This window comes from Ictidomys tridecemlineatus, chromosome 8, assembly GCF_052094955.1.
Source record: "Ictidomys tridecemlineatus isolate mIctTri1 chromosome 8, mIctTri1.hap1, whole genome shotgun sequence".
In the NCBI taxonomy this organism is placed as follows: domain Eukaryota; kingdom Metazoa; phylum Chordata; class Mammalia; order Rodentia; family Sciuridae; genus Ictidomys; species Ictidomys tridecemlineatus.
In genome coordinates, this window is record NC_135484.1 from 139,137,246 (window position 1) to 139,153,925 (window position 16,680).

The 16,680-nt window shown below is 38.7% G+C and overlaps 1 protein-coding gene across 2 annotated transcripts in view; it reads right to left on the reverse strand.

The window, feature by feature from the left end:
• Positions 1-16,680, reverse strand: part of F13a1 (coagulation factor XIII A chain) — a 160,700-nt gene that overhangs the window by 66,624 nt on the left and 77,396 nt on the right. For both annotated transcript variants that reach the window (XM_078020501.1, XM_005327491.5), the window contains one exon: positions 2,143-2,317. In XM_078020501.1, coding sequence (XP_077876627.1) covers positions 2,143-2,317 — 175 coding nt within the window. The remainder of the gene's footprint in view (positions 1-2,142; positions 2,318-16,680) is intronic.

Genomic DNA, 16,680 nt, shown 5'->3' on the forward strand with positions numbered 1-16,680 from the left:
CAAAAGGATTCTTCAGTGGGGTTGCTCTTCCTGGCTGGAGTTCACTCTAGTGACACTCATTGGAGGGTGACACCACAGATTCATTTTAATTGTGGGATAATAAATTGCCTGGATGCAGCTCTTGCCATATGTACCTATTGATTAAACTTAATCCAAATGCCCTCCCTGGTTCCCAGGACGCCAGACATCAGGACTCATTGAAAATAATTCCGCTGACAATTTTAAGATTAATGACTTGTCGTTTTTTTTTTTTCCCCCCTCCTTCAGAATAGTTTAGCATTTTTAAACAAAGGCTATGCGCCTCCTTCAACAGAACAACCTCGGGAATCCAAACCTGAGCCTGGTAGAGACTCAAGGGTCCCCTTCCTTAAAAGACTCCATCTTAACACCCCAAACGTCAGTGGCACTCACCCTTGGCTTTTGACACCCACCTGCCTCGATTGATTGGCAGTCCTTGTGCACCCAAGGTCTTACCAATGAGATGATCGTTCCCTCTCATTCTGTTTCTGGTGGATTCTCATGTGAGTTGCTGGCCGCTAATTCGTATTATCACAGGCCGAGGCTTGTTCTAGAAAGCCTGCTACCCCTTCCCTGCAAGTTCCCTCTTCAAGTCTACTCCTTCTATGACTTCATTTCTACTGTAAGTTTCTGCATCTTCTTCATAGACGACCAAGGCCTGTTTTCTGCACAATGGGACAGCCTTTTTATACAGAAGGCATGAGTGGATATGGTGAAAGGCTCACTATTTTATCTGGCTCTAAGCTCCCCCAAATCGAACTAGTATCGTGATAGTAGGCATGGGGAGGACTTGGGTCCATTTTATTTTTTCAAGAATCATTTCACAAGAGTGGCTGCCTGTGTTGGGCACCTTCTCATCATCTTGGCCTGTGATCTGTAGGAGAGGGAGGGTCTCCTTCCAATCTTTAGACCATCATGAAGTTCAAGTTTCCATCTAAAATTTGAAAGACCAACCACGTCTAAGAGCCTGAGACTTTTGTCTATTATTGCTCCCAAGAAATACATATTCCTTTAGCCCTTGGCTATCATCAAAAGGTTAAGAAAATATTTTTATTCCGTTGAATGCCACCCGGAAACAGAACAGACAAAACAAAACTTAACGGTCTTAGATCATTGACCGAGTGAGTGCCAGACTGTCACAACTTTGAACTAAGATAGGTGGATTTTAACAATCATTTTTTAAAATGGCCTTGCCTTGGCCTCCAGCTTCTCTTCTATTTCATTTAAAAATGAAAAGTACGTAAAGCATTCTTTATTAATGAGCAGGCAGAAGGACATTCCGACTTGAGCATAATGTTTCTCCAAGGCTGTGGAAGTGGCATGCGAATAAAAATCATTACCAATGATGAAAACATACTGAAATAAATGTATTTTTAAAAATATTCACTGAATTAACTGTAACATTTTCTGGGCCAAGGGAGGCAAATGCCATCTTGAAAAATGATTCACAAGACTAAAGAGGATAATTCTGCTTCTATCTATTTGGCTCTACAGATTGGATGTTGGGTGGATTAAACACTGGAGAGGCAACCGAGAAGGTAAAGATTGTTCATTACTTTCTGATATCTAATTGCTCAGCGGCCCTGAGACTTACGTGTAAAGATGAAGATGAGACCACCTGCCACAATCCTTTTCATAATTGGGATTAAAATTAAGTGGACAGACTTTCAAAACTTCTCAATGATATGCAAGCAAGCAAATAAACAGATTTACACAACTTCTCAATAACAAATAAGTAATATACATATGTGCATGTATATCATAATTAGTTTTTTTTTAAATTTTTTTTTAACCTTTTAAAGGTCTGGTTTCTGGGAAGAAAATGGCTCCTACTTCCCCCTACAGCCTCACTTGGCCCCTGTGACCCTCCACGGCCTTGGGTGTTATGATGGATTATGCAGGATACAGTCCATCGTTCTTTCCATAAAGATTCTGCAGTCAGAGAGCTAGGAGCATATTTAGCCCAGTACGATTTAATTATGCATTGACTACATCCCAGAATAGTCGCCCATAAATTCTATAGCGCCAACGGGGACTGCTCAGTCCCTTTGCCAGGTTATAGATAAAATGTCTTGAAGTAAAATTTCCTTTGCATTAAAAAATATGACTCCACTGGATACTTACACGTGTTAAAGACACCAGCAAAAACCCAGCACTGGCCATACCGGACTGGGCTCTCAGAGCTCCTGTATTCCAGCAGAATGTCAACGCTTCCAGTCCAGGCTGATGGGGGGACGCCGTAGGCATAGATATTGTCCCATGATCCAACGAGGACACCTTCATCATCTTTGGCATTAATCTAAATGAGGCAAGGAGAGACAAAAAGAAAGAAAGGTCATTTTGATGAGTCCCCTCCACGCTACGGCACTGGGCAATCTAAAGTTTCTGGTGCCTTCCGTAGGTCCTGTGTGATGCAAACAGTTCCACTTTTCTTCAGTTCACCATTATGTTGCCAGGGAGAACTAAGTATGCAAAGAGGAGGCCAAATAACCAAGACTCTTCTCTTAAATAGCACAATATTAAAGCAGAGTAAGGCTGAAGGGCAGGTAGGAAGAGTTCTCTACCTATGATTTGGAGAATTTATACCTAGGGAACGTGATTTGTTCTAGAAGAGTGCTGAGATTGACCAGAGGAAGAACTGCAAAAGAAAAATGCTCAAAGGGATATTGTGTGGGTGGGAAGAAGAACTCAAAACTGATGAAAGAGAAATCAGTGTTCTAATGGGCTTCTACTTCTATGATGAGCAGTAAAGAATTGAACAAGCTAGCAGATGTTTCCACAAGAACCATGGTGGGTTAATAGGAAAATAGATTCCCAGGAGTGACTTATAGAGATTTTTTATTTATTAAAAAAACATTTTCCTAATGATTATTTAAAGTGGTTTAAGCTTTATAGTTTTGTTAAAAGGAATTTCTGGGATGCTATGTTTTTGATATGGAGGACATTTAGGCAGAGAGTGGCAAGATGGAATATTACAGAAATTTCTGCCACACCGACAGTAATCCTTTAGGAACAGCAGACCTCAAGTGCATGAGCAAAGTCCTTTTGTGTTTATCCAATAAAACTAAAGAAAGCCGGGAAGTATCAGTTGTGAGACAACCTGCCAGTATCTCCGAGCTCTGCTGAATCTACCTCTTTTGATGTAACTTTCATCACATTTGATTATAGTCAGAAGAGTCTAGGTGGAACAGAGGGATTTTTTTCTAAAAATGAGTGCTACTTCAACAATTTTTATAATTGACAATAATTTTTATAATTGACATGTTGTTTAAAGCCTGGCTACTCAAAGTGTGGTCTGGGAACCAGCAGTTTGGGCATTCTATTGGAGTCAGTAGAATCCGTAAATTCTCCCTGAACAAACCTATTGAACAAGAAAGAATCTGTATTTTAACAGGATCCACTGGGGGTTTGTGTGTACAGCAGTTTGAGAAGCATAGGTCTGGATTATGCTGAAAATATTTTAGCAAATAATGCAAAATATGATTTGAATATTGTGCATTTGGATTATGAAAGTCATACATGAAATATTGAAATATGGTGAGTTTTTATGTATTTGCTGCCTCACCAACTAAGAGCACAGCCTCAGCACCTACCCAGACCTTTCTCCTTGCCTTGATGCATTTAGTGGGAGAGGAATCTGTCTTCCTCACTGGCTCCTGAGTTTACGGAGAACAAAGATAAAATCTACATCCTTCTGAATTCCAACAAATATTAGCAAAGAATTAGTGCTTCAAAGTAGTTCAGTAATCTCTTGTATATTCAACAAGCATATAGGCATTGTACATTGAAAATAATAAAACCAAGTCCCTGGAAGAGATGCACAAGAAACCAATCAAATGAAAGTAAAGATTACTGCTGGGTGCAGTGGTGCACACCTGTAATCCCAGCGGCTTGGAAGGCTGAGACAAGAGGATCATGAGTTCCAAACCAACCTCAGCAAAAGAGAGGTGCTAAGCAACTCAGTGAGACCCTGTCCCTAAATAATATACAAAATAGGGCTGGGGATGTGGCTCAGTGGTCAAGTGCCTCTGAGTTCAATCTCTGGCTACCTCCTCACTCCCCTCCAAAAGAAAGGAAGTAAAGATTACTGGTATTTAGATTGAAAAACATATAGGTAGAGTGGAACCCAAAGGAGGGAGTAATCAGTTGGTTGGAAGGGTGAGGATGTTAGGGGTTCAGTAGAGGAGATGATATTGTTAGCTGATCAGAAAAGGCCATCCACATAACATAGTGGGAAGAGTTCAGATAGCACTTGGAGTCCTAAAACCATATGTCAGATTCAGGGACCCCTGTATGGGTATCTTGTAAGGAAACAATATAGGATGGCATAGAAAACACTAACAGAAAACACTTAGATGAGCAAGCATCTTCTTCTGTGAGGAACACACCCTCCATTAAAATGTGAGGTTTACTCTAGCACTTTTCAAGTGACTTTTCCCAAGGAGGGTCTTTTTGCAGAGTGCAATCTAGAAAAACCCTATTCCATTCCATCTAAACATACTATTTTGCCCTCCATCCAGACAGGTCAGGCGTCAATTGGGTGAACCAGTGTTTTGGTAACTACTCAGTTAATGTATTCAATGTAGAAAAAAATATACTTCAGTGGTTTTTGAAAGACCTGTTCAGCCAGTTCTAAATTCATGCCTTTGATGTGAACTTTGACATTAGCCTGTGGATCCCTGAAATGACTGAGGTTCAGAAGGGTTTTTAGCCCATCATTTTGTCTTTATTCACCAACAGTCATTCTTCTTGCAGACGAACCAATTACTAAAATATCTGTAGGTATGATAGTGAAGCCCAGGAGAGTGTTGGTAGACTATAATGTGGTCTGGTCTTTGTGGGCAGGCAGCTCCAGATTTGAACTCACAATACTTTTCCCTTATCATTGAGAAACAGAATAGGATCTATGCATCCCAGAGGTAAAAGTTCCTAAACTGTGGACTGGTTTTCAAATAGATAGCCATAAATTATAAGAGCTATTTATAGCATAAGGCTGAACTCGATCAGCTAAGGGGAAGAGTAAGAAAAAAAAAAAGCTCTCTTCTCTATAGATATTTTAATTGTTAATGCTGAGTGCTTCTCCTGTTGCTAGACAAATCACAACTCTCATTTATTAGCATTTGCCCAGATTAGCTACTGTTTTCTAATTAGAACATTGATTTCTAAGGAGCTCAGATACTGAATGAGATAAATCTTAAGTGACAGATGGAAAGGGTTAAAGTAATCTCTCCTTCCCCAAACAACAGAATATATGTGAGGGACACTTCAAGGGCATGCTGGTACTTCAAGGATATGTCACAGTTGGCTGCTGTGACATTATATTGTCATATCAGCCTTTGACCAATGGCAGAATGAAATGTCTTGGACTTGGGTTACCAGTGGTCAAGCAGACCATGTGAAGAAGCATTATTTAATTTCATTGAGGTTGCACTGGTATTGACCCCCACATCGTGCCTACAGAATTCGAAATTTGAAAAAACAGCCTCCTCCCCATTACTACCAGGAACCTCAGTGGCATAACAAACACAATGCAATCAACTTCAAAACCTGGAGCCAAGAGAAAATAAGAATTTTGGAGTGAAGCAGACAGGCAGCAGAGCTCAGATCCATCAATTCCTTACTGGTGAGTCAACAGAATCTTGAGGCTTAAAATTTATCTTTCAAAATCTGGAAAGAAACAAGCTGAATTAAAAAATGCCAATCCTTTTCTTGTTCCAACCAGAATCGTGGAAATAATGCTTGTTGAGAATAGGAAACGGGTTTGCACCTCAAAAGAGGTGGAAACTCTGGGGCTATGATGGGAAAATGATAAGAAGCCCAAGAGAATCCATCCCCCATGGGAATGGCTACACCTCCACTGAGGAGGGTGAGTTCTGGAGAGAGGATTCAACAGAATCTTAAAAGAAAGAGCAGAGTCCAAGAATTCTAATGAAGATTGCCTTCCTCTCAGATAATCTCCCTTTCTCTCTCCAGTCTCTCTGTGGGTATTAAAGAGTAGGGAGAATGTAGCACACTGGCCTCAAACTGTAGTTCAGAGGAGAAATCCAACCAACCTCAGATTGAAAAGAGAGTCAAGATTTCATCTCTTTAATCTAGAGTTCTTCTATTCCTCCCATGCTCCCCCTCCCTACCCCACTATGAATCAGCCTCCTTATATCAGAGAAAACATTTGGCATTTGTTTTTTGGGGATTGGTTAACTTCGCTTAACATTATCTTCTCTAACTCCATCCATTTACCTGCAAATGTCATCTAGGTAGGGCAGGGTGGGAGGGGAAGGGAGGGGACACGGGGTTAGAAATGATGGTGGAGTGTGATGAACATTATTACCCAAAATACATGCATAAAGACATGAATTGGTGTGAATATACTACGTATACAACCAGAGATATGAAAAATTGGGCTCTATGTGTGAATAAGAATTGTAATGCATTCTGCTGTCATATATAAATTAAAAAATTAATAAAAAATAAAGATGCATAGTAGTATCAAAACAAACAAGTAAACAACAACAACAACAAAAGATTCCATCTCTCAGAGCAAATAGGATCCCTGGAGAAGGTTTAGGCAAATATTAACACAAACCAAAGGAAAAAATACAGTAAGGGGGTAAGGATAAAGTAGAGAAGAGACAGAGACAGAATGAAAAAAAAATTATACACAGAAAGGGAAAGCAATTAAGAGACACAAAGAATTTTCTCACAATCTCTTAAGAGGTCACAGCTCTAAAGGAACAAATTAAGGATCAAGTCGTATCATTGGAAGCCTAATAATACGTAATTAACTACAAGAAACAGGAATAAAAGCACTGCTAAAAATAAAACTAATGACAGAAAAGACAAATTTGACATAATTAAAAAAAAATTCTAATGAAAAATGCAAGCAGATGATGCTAGAGAGAAGCTAACAGTTATTGAAGACAGAGATGATGTGACATAAGGATTTGTGTCCTTGAAACATACAACAGATAAAACAGAAGGGATTTCCATTATAGGAGGACATTTCACTTGATAGAGGGGACAACTGAATATATACATTTTAGTGCAATATTGTGCTCCATAGTTATTTTTGCTCACTGCCTAGAAATGTGAATCAATTTGGACTTTAGGACAAAATAAGTCATTCAGTTACCTAGACAAAAGAGGAAATGAGCACAAGTGAAGCAATCCGCCTGCCTGCAGACTCCTCCACAGTACCACCCAGTGACAAAATCCTGCCAATTAGTACTTCCATCATCCTAAGAGCAAGAAGGGTTAACCCAAGGACACCTGGCACAGCTCAGATGCCGTGGGTGGGTGAAGATGACCAGCACACACTGTCAAACACGCAGGATCATGGGGAAGAGGATAGCTCTCATAAAGTGCTTGAAATGTAACATTGACGCAATTAAGGATTGGATTAAAGAAAGACACTGTGACAGAAGATTGGGTGGTGAGAAAAATCCACGTAAAGTTAAACATCTCTGGCAATTACAGTTGCAGAATGAATCTGAAATCTTGATAATGTAAAAACAATAATCACCATAGGAAAAATTAGACACCAGGGAGGGAAGAAGAGAAGAAGAATTAAAATGCTAATGTTTTAATGTGTTGGTCGCTCATAGTTAATTTGCACCATCTAAAATTAAAATGTAATTTTCAAATACATAATTACTCTATTCTTTTAATGGTTTTCTTAATTTGTAAATAACTTTAGGAGGATCTGCTAGGAAATAACGTCTCCTGTAGCAAAGAAATGTTTATTTGAAGTTTAACAATTTCTTCTGTTGCGACTCAGTTTTTTTTCTTCTATTAAAAGTAAAATTTAATAAGGTTAAATAGAATTGGAGTACAATTAAATGTAATACTTTTAAATTAATTAACATGACACCATTTGGCATAAATACAAACAAAGGGATCAATGGAACACAATAGAGAACCCAGAAGTAAATCCACACAAGTACAATCAACTAAGTTTTGACAAAGTTGCAAGAGAATCTCATAGACAAAGGATACTCTTTTAAACAAAAAGGGACTGGAGTAATTGGAGAGTCGCATGAAAAAAAAATGAGTTTTGACTCATACCTTGTACCAAACATAAAAATTATCTCAAAAATAGATCATAGATCTAAATATGAAACCTAAAGCTAGAAAGCTTCTAGAAGAAAACAGGAAATATGTATGTGTCCTGGGGTATGGGCAAAGATTTCTTAGATATAAAAGTAAAAACATGATTCATAATCAAAGCACATATCCTAGACTTAATCAAAATTAAGAATATTTGTGTACAATCCGTGACTTGAAAAATTGTGCTCTATAGTGTAATGTGAAATGAATTGCATTCTGCCATCATGTATAACCAATTAGAATAAACGGATAATTTTAAAGAATTAAGAATATTTGAATATTTGCCCTTTGGCTTGGTGCGGTGGTGCATGCCTGTAATCTCAGCAACTCATGAAGCTGAGGCAGGAGGATCACAAGTTCAAAACCAGCCTCAGCAATTAGCAAGATCCTAAGCAATTTAGAGAGATTCTGTCTCAAAATAAAAAAAAATGTAAAAGGCTGAGGATGTGGCTCTATAGTTAAGTGCCCCTGGGTTCAAGTTACTGGGGGCAGGTGGGGGGGACAGGCGGAATTTGCTCTTTGGAAGGCACCTTGAAGAAAGTGAAAAGATAAGAATGGAAAAAAAATTATAAATCATATATCTGATAAAGGTCATCATCCAGAATCTGTAAAGAGCCTTTAAAACTCAATAATAAGAAGAAAGCAAATACAATTTTAAAACAAAAGCAAAATATTTGAATAAATAAGTACATTAAAGAAGATATTTAGGTGACAATTAAATATAACAAAATGTCTTTTACACCATTAGTCATTAGGAAAATGCAAATTAAACCCCCACAGCAATAACAATACACACTAATTAGAAAGTCTAAAATGAAAAAGATTGATTATATCAAGTACTGGGAAGGATGTGGAAACACTTAGGACTCTTTAAGCTTTTATACTTTTATATGATTTAAAAGCTATATTTATCTGTTTACATATCTATATATTTAGTTGGAATGAGTCAATAAAATATTAGCAATGGCTTCTTCTTGCTGACAAAATTTGGGCTGATTCTTTTGAGGAATTTTTTCCTTTCACTTATTTTTAGCTGACAAATAATAATTATGTATGTTAATGAGTACAATATGAAGTGTTGATTTATGTTTGCATTATGCAAAGATTTCATCAAACTCATTAATACATCCATCACTTCAATAACTGATCTTTTTTTATAGTGAGAATGTTAAAAATGTATTCAGTTAGTAATTTTAAAATATACCAGACATGGGGACCAATAACTGTGGTCACTGTGCAATGTAATTGATCATTCTATAAAGATTGCCTCATTTTATCAATATCTTCCCTTTCCCCATTCCCCAACTCCCTCCCTAGTCTTTTGTAATGATCTTTTCCTTTTTTCCTACCCTGTCTCTATAAGACTGACTTTTCTAGATTCGTTATGTAAATAAGATCATACAGCGGTTGTCTTTCTGAGCCTGGCTTATTTATCATAATATCCTTTTTGTGTCACACAACATATAAAAATCAACTCAAAATGAGTAAAAGACTTAAACATAAGACCTAAAAGTATAAAACTACTAGGAGAAGAAAACATAAGGAGAAGGCTTCACAGCATCTCTTTGGGCAATGTTATCTTTCTTGGATTTTAGGACTCCCCCATAGCACAGGCAACAAGAACAAAGATGGACAAATGGATGTGTTCACCTAAAAAGCTTCTGCACAGCAAACGAAACAAATCAGAGTAAAGAGATAATTAATATTATTATTAATTATCACCCATGCACTGGGTGAACATTTGCAAACCATACATCTGAAAATGGACCAATACCCAAAATGAATAAGGAAATCTATATAGGGAAAACAAATAACCCTATTAATAAATGAGTAATGATGTGATCAGACATTTCTCAAAAGAAGAATGACCAACAGATATATTAAACAATGCTTGTTATCTCTAATCATCAGGGTAATGCAAATTAAAAACGCAACAAGATGTAATCTTATTCCTGTTAGAATGTCTGAAATCTAAAAGATGAACAAAAAGTGTTGGCAAAGATGTAGAGAAAAGAGAGCTCTTGCACACCGTTGTTGCGGGTGTAAATTAGTACAGCCATTTATAATTATTATAGTGTTATGAGCCAAACTATATGTGCCTTGATCAGACAAACTCCATTTTACCCTGAGACTTCATTTCATATAAGAAACTGCTAGAAAAAAACATATAGGGTCAACACTTCAATATATCAGTATAGGCACTGACTTCCTTAACAAGAACCCTAAAGCTCAAGGAATCCATAGTGGAGTGATGTCAATTTAAAAACCTCTGCACAGCAAAGGAAATAAGAGCATGAAGAGAAAGCCTACAGAATGGGAGAGAAATATTTGCCAGCTATTCCTCTGACCAGGCATTAATACCTAGAATATATAAAGAACGCAAAAAACTTAACACATACACACACACACACACACACACACACACACACACAACACAAAATCAAAAACCAAGGAAAAAATAAACAACCAAATAACACAATAAATAAATTTCAAAGAACTAAACAAACATACATTTATAGACATTCGCAAAAGAAGAAATACAAATGGTCAACAAATAGATGAAACAAAATTCAACATCTCTAGCAATTAAAGAATACAAATTGAAACCACACTGAGATTTTCGTCTTCTTCCAGCCAATGGAAATCCTCAAGAATGCAAATAATAATAACATGCCAGCAAGGATGTAGGGAAAAAAAGTGCACTTACATTGTTGGTAAAATTGCAAATTAGTACAACCACACTCAAAATCAGTATGAAGATTCCTCAAAAGACTAGGACTAGAGCCACCATATGACCCAGCTGTCCCACTCCAAAAGGACTGAAATCAGTACACCATGGTGTCACGTGCATGTTTGTAGCAGTGCAATTCACCATAGCCAACTTATGGAACCAGCCCAGGTGTCCATCTAGATAACAGAAACGTAGTACCTAGACACAGGGGAGTTTTACTCTGGCACACTAAATGAAATCATGACATCTGCTGGTACATGGATGGAACTGGAGAACATTGTGCTAAGTGAAATAAGCCAGACCCCCCAAATATCCTTTCTGCATCAGAGAAAGTGCCCAGTGGTGTGGGCTGCTGGTTTGCTTTCCAGGCTTAGGTCTACCTGGAGGGATGAAATTGGGCTTGTTCAAATATGGGGAGAGGCAGAGACAATGGCTTGAGGGTTAAAAAGGGAGGCTCAGTCATGGAGGAGGTGGACCATCAGGCACTGGGGAAATGTGGGAAATGTAGAAACACAGTGCCTTGTGGGTACGAGGCCCTTGGTGAATGGGACGGAGTTAGGAGAACTGGTCATGCTTGGCCTGCCCTGAACTTCTGAGCTGGTTCTGCATTCATGCTGGGTAGACCTCCACCCTAGAGTAAGAATAAGGCATGGATTTCAGTAAAATCTAAAGGAATAGGAAGAACCCTAAAGCATGACCCACAGTGGACTTCTCTCCAGTTTTGGTCATGGGGGCTTAAGTAGATTTTAAGTTGATACTGGCAAATAAAAAAGTGGCATTTCTTATTTTTTCTGATTTCCTGTAGTACAGACACTTACATTTTGTACAGTGATTTTTAAATATGTTAATGTACTTTTTTTCTTTTGTGTGCCATCTTACATGGCTGTGATGAAATGACTTTTCTCTGTTATAAATCTATTATATCTTGTTAAATTTTAATGTGATTTTCTCATAAAGACTAGGATTTCTCTATAAGAAAAAATTCTATAAGAAAACAATTTTATACCTAATCTTATCTGCAATAGTTTCTCAAAGACCATTGGATATAAATTTGGGGTAGCATGCGTTAGCTTCCAAAGCATAAACTTAGGTTTGGAAATGAGAATTATTACTTGTAAAAATCCTTCCATGGTTCTGTGAACCACAAGTCCCCAGCTACAGTCTGGTGGGGATCAATCTTAATTGCAGGTGGAAGTGGGAGAAGCGATGTTCAATTGTGCTCCATGACACTCTGGGGTTTTGTAATGAACCTCGGTGGTTACCATGTTGGAGGGTGAAGCAGGAGAGGACTGAGTTTGGTGGGGGCAGCTGTAGTCACCACTTTGCTACAAGAAAAGCTGCTCCAACCTTTCTCTTCTGTGTACTTGGGTTCCATCGATATTTTAGAAAACAATTCTAGAAAATAAAACTTGGAAACCCATTAGTCCTGGGAGGCAGCTGTCTGTTTCTTGTGCTGCCCTGCGATGGACCAAGTCCTGCAGCAGGGATAGGAGGGGAGAGGCCTGCAGGTGAGGTGCTCTATTGGGTAACTCCATGGACAGGCATCCCAGCAAATTCACATAAGAGAAAAGAAATAGGGAGGCAGTCATCCTATTTTCTCCCTTGCCCGGCTCCTCAACCTTGATTCTTTCAGGGCTTTCATGACACTTAACAATAGACAGGGTCACACACGTGATCCCAAGAAAAAGAAAGCCATCCACCTGCTCCTGCACTTTTCATAGTGGTGGGTTCAGCAAGCTGCTCTCCCCTTGGTATTATTATTGGAAATGTCGTGCTCTCTCCTGAATGAATGCCCTTCCACCTGCAAACCCCTTCTTCTCCTGGTCAGGAGCCTATTGACTGTTTAACACTCGGCTGGTTTCACTCTGGAAATTTCTATTTCTTTGATGTCCTGACTCTGGGCTCATATGGCACTGGCTATGGTTTCGATATGAGATGTTCCCCAAAAGCGCACGTGTGAGACAACGCAAGGATTTTCAGAGGCGAAATGATGAGATCCTGAGAGGTGGACCAGATCCTAGTCAGTGGATCAATCCACTGATGTGGATTAAATGGCTGTTACTGTAGGCAATTAGGGTGTGGCAGAGGAGGGTCATATTATGTCATTGGTGTGGCCGTCTTTGTTTCCATTACCAGATCCTACGTTCCTGAAAGGAGAGAAGGAAGGAAGGAAGTTCCCATGCTCTTTTGTCTTTGTATTCCCAGGAATAGCACTCAATAAATTCTGCTGAATGAATGAACTTGATATCACTGGAGGATGGGTAGAGGTCATCTTTTAATATTTCTTTACGAGGTCACCTCAGTGGGTTAGTTTGGACGCCAACCGACATGCTGAAATTGGCAAGTTCTTGAAATTGTATAGAAATGAAAAGAACCTCGAGTAACCCAAGCAATACTGAAAAAGAACAAAAGTTGAAAAACTACCTGATTTGGAGATTTACTATAACAACCCAGTAATTGATATACTGGGTTGAATTGGTATAAGAATCGACAAAAACCCAAGGGAACACGAGAGTCCAGAAGAACAGTCACACTTATATTTGTTATCTGATTTTCAACAAAGTCACCAAAGCAATTCAGTGGCGCAAATAATTTTTTTTCCCAACAAATGAAAACCTTTCCAATAGTGTTTTTAACAAATGGTGCCAGAATAAATAGAAACATTGGGAAAAAGGTAAACCTTGAACCCCCTACTTCATACCACACAGATATATAACTCAAGATGGGTCAAAATGTAAAAAACTCCATTAGAAAGCTTTGAAAAGAAAGCACAGGACTTGTTAAAATAACATTTTCTAGCACGAACTATTTTTGAAAAGCAATTGGCAGGGTGTGTGACTCAGTGGTAGAGCACCTGTCCAACCCCTACAAGGTCCTGAGTTCGATCCCTAGCACAAACAAACATAAAACCACCGAGGGGCTGGGGTTGTGGCTCAGTGGTAGAGCACTTGCCTAGCATGCATGAGGCACTGGGTTCAATCCTCAGTACCACAAAAAAATAAAATAAAGTTATTGGGTCCACCTACAACCAAAAAAAAAAACCTAAAAAAATTGAAAAAGCAATTTAAAAATTGACTTCATAAAATTTTTAAACTAGATCTTAAAATATGTCATTTAGAAAATGTACCTGCAAGCCAGAGTCTGGGGAGAAATATCCTCTAAATATATCTGACAGAGGACACACATTCAAAATGTACACAGAGCAGGTACAACTCACCAATAAAAATACAAATAACCCAATCAGAATGGGAAAAAAGACTGGAAAAGATAAAGATCCACAAAGGGCCATACATGTATGCAAAAGTGCTCCATGTCACTACTCATCAGAGTAAAGAAAATTAAAATAACAACTGGATTCCATTCTGTGCCCATTGGATTGGTTAAAATTACGCAGGCTGAAATCACCCAGAACAGATGAAGCTGTGGAAATAACCAAAATTCTCATACTTTGCTGACAGGAATATCAAATGATGGAAACTTTTCGGAAAACTATCATATATTTATAAAATGAAACATACACATATGCTGTGATCTAGACATGCCATCTTTAGCTAGTACTCCCGACGTATGAAAACATATACACACAAAAATATCGCTCGACAATGTTCATAGTAGCTTTATTTGTAATAGCTCCAAAGTGGAAATATCTCAAATGTCCATCAGTAGGTGAGTGGATGGACAGATCATGACACTTGATACAATAAAATACTATCTGTAATAGGATAAAATTTTTAAAAATGTGCAGCCATTGATTGAGTAAAAAGACCAGCCCCATACATATTGTATGAATCAATTTATGTGAAGTTTAAGAACAGACAAATCTAATCTATTGCAAGAAATCGGACCAGTGGTTGTCTGTGGGGATGCAGATTGACTAGCAGAAGCACAAGGGAAATTTCCAACAGATGGAAATGTTTATATTTTGATTGGAGTGGTGATTTTCCCCACCCAAACCCATTGATTTGTGCATTTGGCATCCATGCTTTTTAGTACATGTAAATTTAACTTTAATTTAAAAAAACCACGTGAACTAACCTTAATCTGCATTGTGATACATATAACTACTCCTATCAACTATCCTTTGGTACGTGTCCATGAGTCATTCATTTTTTTCATGATAATCATTGCAACAAGAGACGATTAACTTGTGTCTCTCTCAGTAACCGAGGATTCTCATTTGGCCTCAGTATATTTTACTAATTGACAATCATGACAGAAATAGCCAAAAGTGGCCCAAGAGAGAAACTGAGAGTTGACAAGCTCTCCAAGTGCTGTCTTCTTTCTTTCGTTGCCGTATCACTGCCGCATGGTGTAGGGCTGGTTGGTCCAGGACCGGTCTCCAATGATATTTGAATGACAGGTGTGGGTGGAAGGGAGAGCGGAAAATATGGAGCAAGAGAGGAAGGAGGTAGGAAAGAGAAGGATGAGACAGAAACCCCAAGTGCATGAAGGGCATATCCTCTGGACCTCTCTGGCTTTATTGCCGACTCTCCATCTATCCTGGGGACATTTGTCCCAGGAGACCAGCGCAGCTTCGGCTGCACAGCTTGGAGGGAGTGCTGAAAAGCAAGCACCCCCGTGTTTCAGAAATAGCCTGTGTGATTACAAAATAGATGCTGCATTGAAACCTCATTCCAGGAAGCAATTCAGGGAAAGCAAGACATTTAGATTGACTACGATTATCACATTCGAGAGATGGCTTGTAATAAATGTCTGTTTTTCTCCAAAAAAATATGGGAAGAACAGGCATAAGAAATGTAACCTTAATAATGGAGAAACCAAGCTGTTTGCCCACATAATGGAAACTTCATTACATTTCTGGCTTTTACCAGAGGGGGAAAAAAATGAGGTCTAAACGGCTCACTGTCCCTCATTTCCCCCCACCTAGAGGAGCGTGATTGAACCAGACAGAGTACATAAAAGGCATTATATTTGTAGCCAAGGAGCTCATGTGATACGGAGAGAGGACAGGAATAGGGCAAATCCAGGGGAAATGTAACATTGAGGGTAGAACAGAGGGATCAGGCAGACAGATATCATCTCCAGTGCCACCTGTGACCTTGGATAAAGTTACTCAACTTCCTGATACCTCAGTCTCTTCATCTGCACAGTGGTTATTTATGGACGGATGTGATTTCTCAATAGTGTCTGTAAAGATCATTTCTGTTAGGGAAATTCTCTTTTTCCATTGGCTTCCAATGAAATTGTTGAAAATCTTTAATAAACAGAAATGAGAATCCCCGGTGAATACGGTGACCTTATGGTGTCATGTTTTGTTAGAAATGTATGAAATGCAGGGTGTAGTGTGACTCATGCCTGTAATCCCAACAACTCAGGAGGCTGAGGCAAGAGGATCACAATTTTGAGACCAGCATCCGCAGTTTGGGGAGGCCCTGAGGAACTTAGCAAGATCTTGTCTGCAAATTAAAAAAAAAAAACTAAAAAGGGCTGGGGATGTAGCTCAGTGGTAAAGCACCTATGGGTTCAATTTAAAAAAAATGTAGGAGAGTTGTTCTGACTTCCCCTTCATCATTGGATTTCCATGGTCATTCAGGAATTACAGAAATATCTTCGATTTTTAGGAGTACTTTGACTCTAAGTTAGGATTTTTTTAAAAAAATCATTTCATAAGTGGTAATTTAGTATTTTACTCTATTGGACTGCCATAACCTTTCTACTAATCAGAAGATTCTCCAAAGGTGGCCACCATGGGAGCTCCTACAGATTGAGTTGTGTTGCCATTTGAATGGTTACACACACCACCAGAGGCCTCTCCTTTTTCTGCCATTCCAAACTGAGGAATGTCTTCCCTGACACCCAGGCATGAA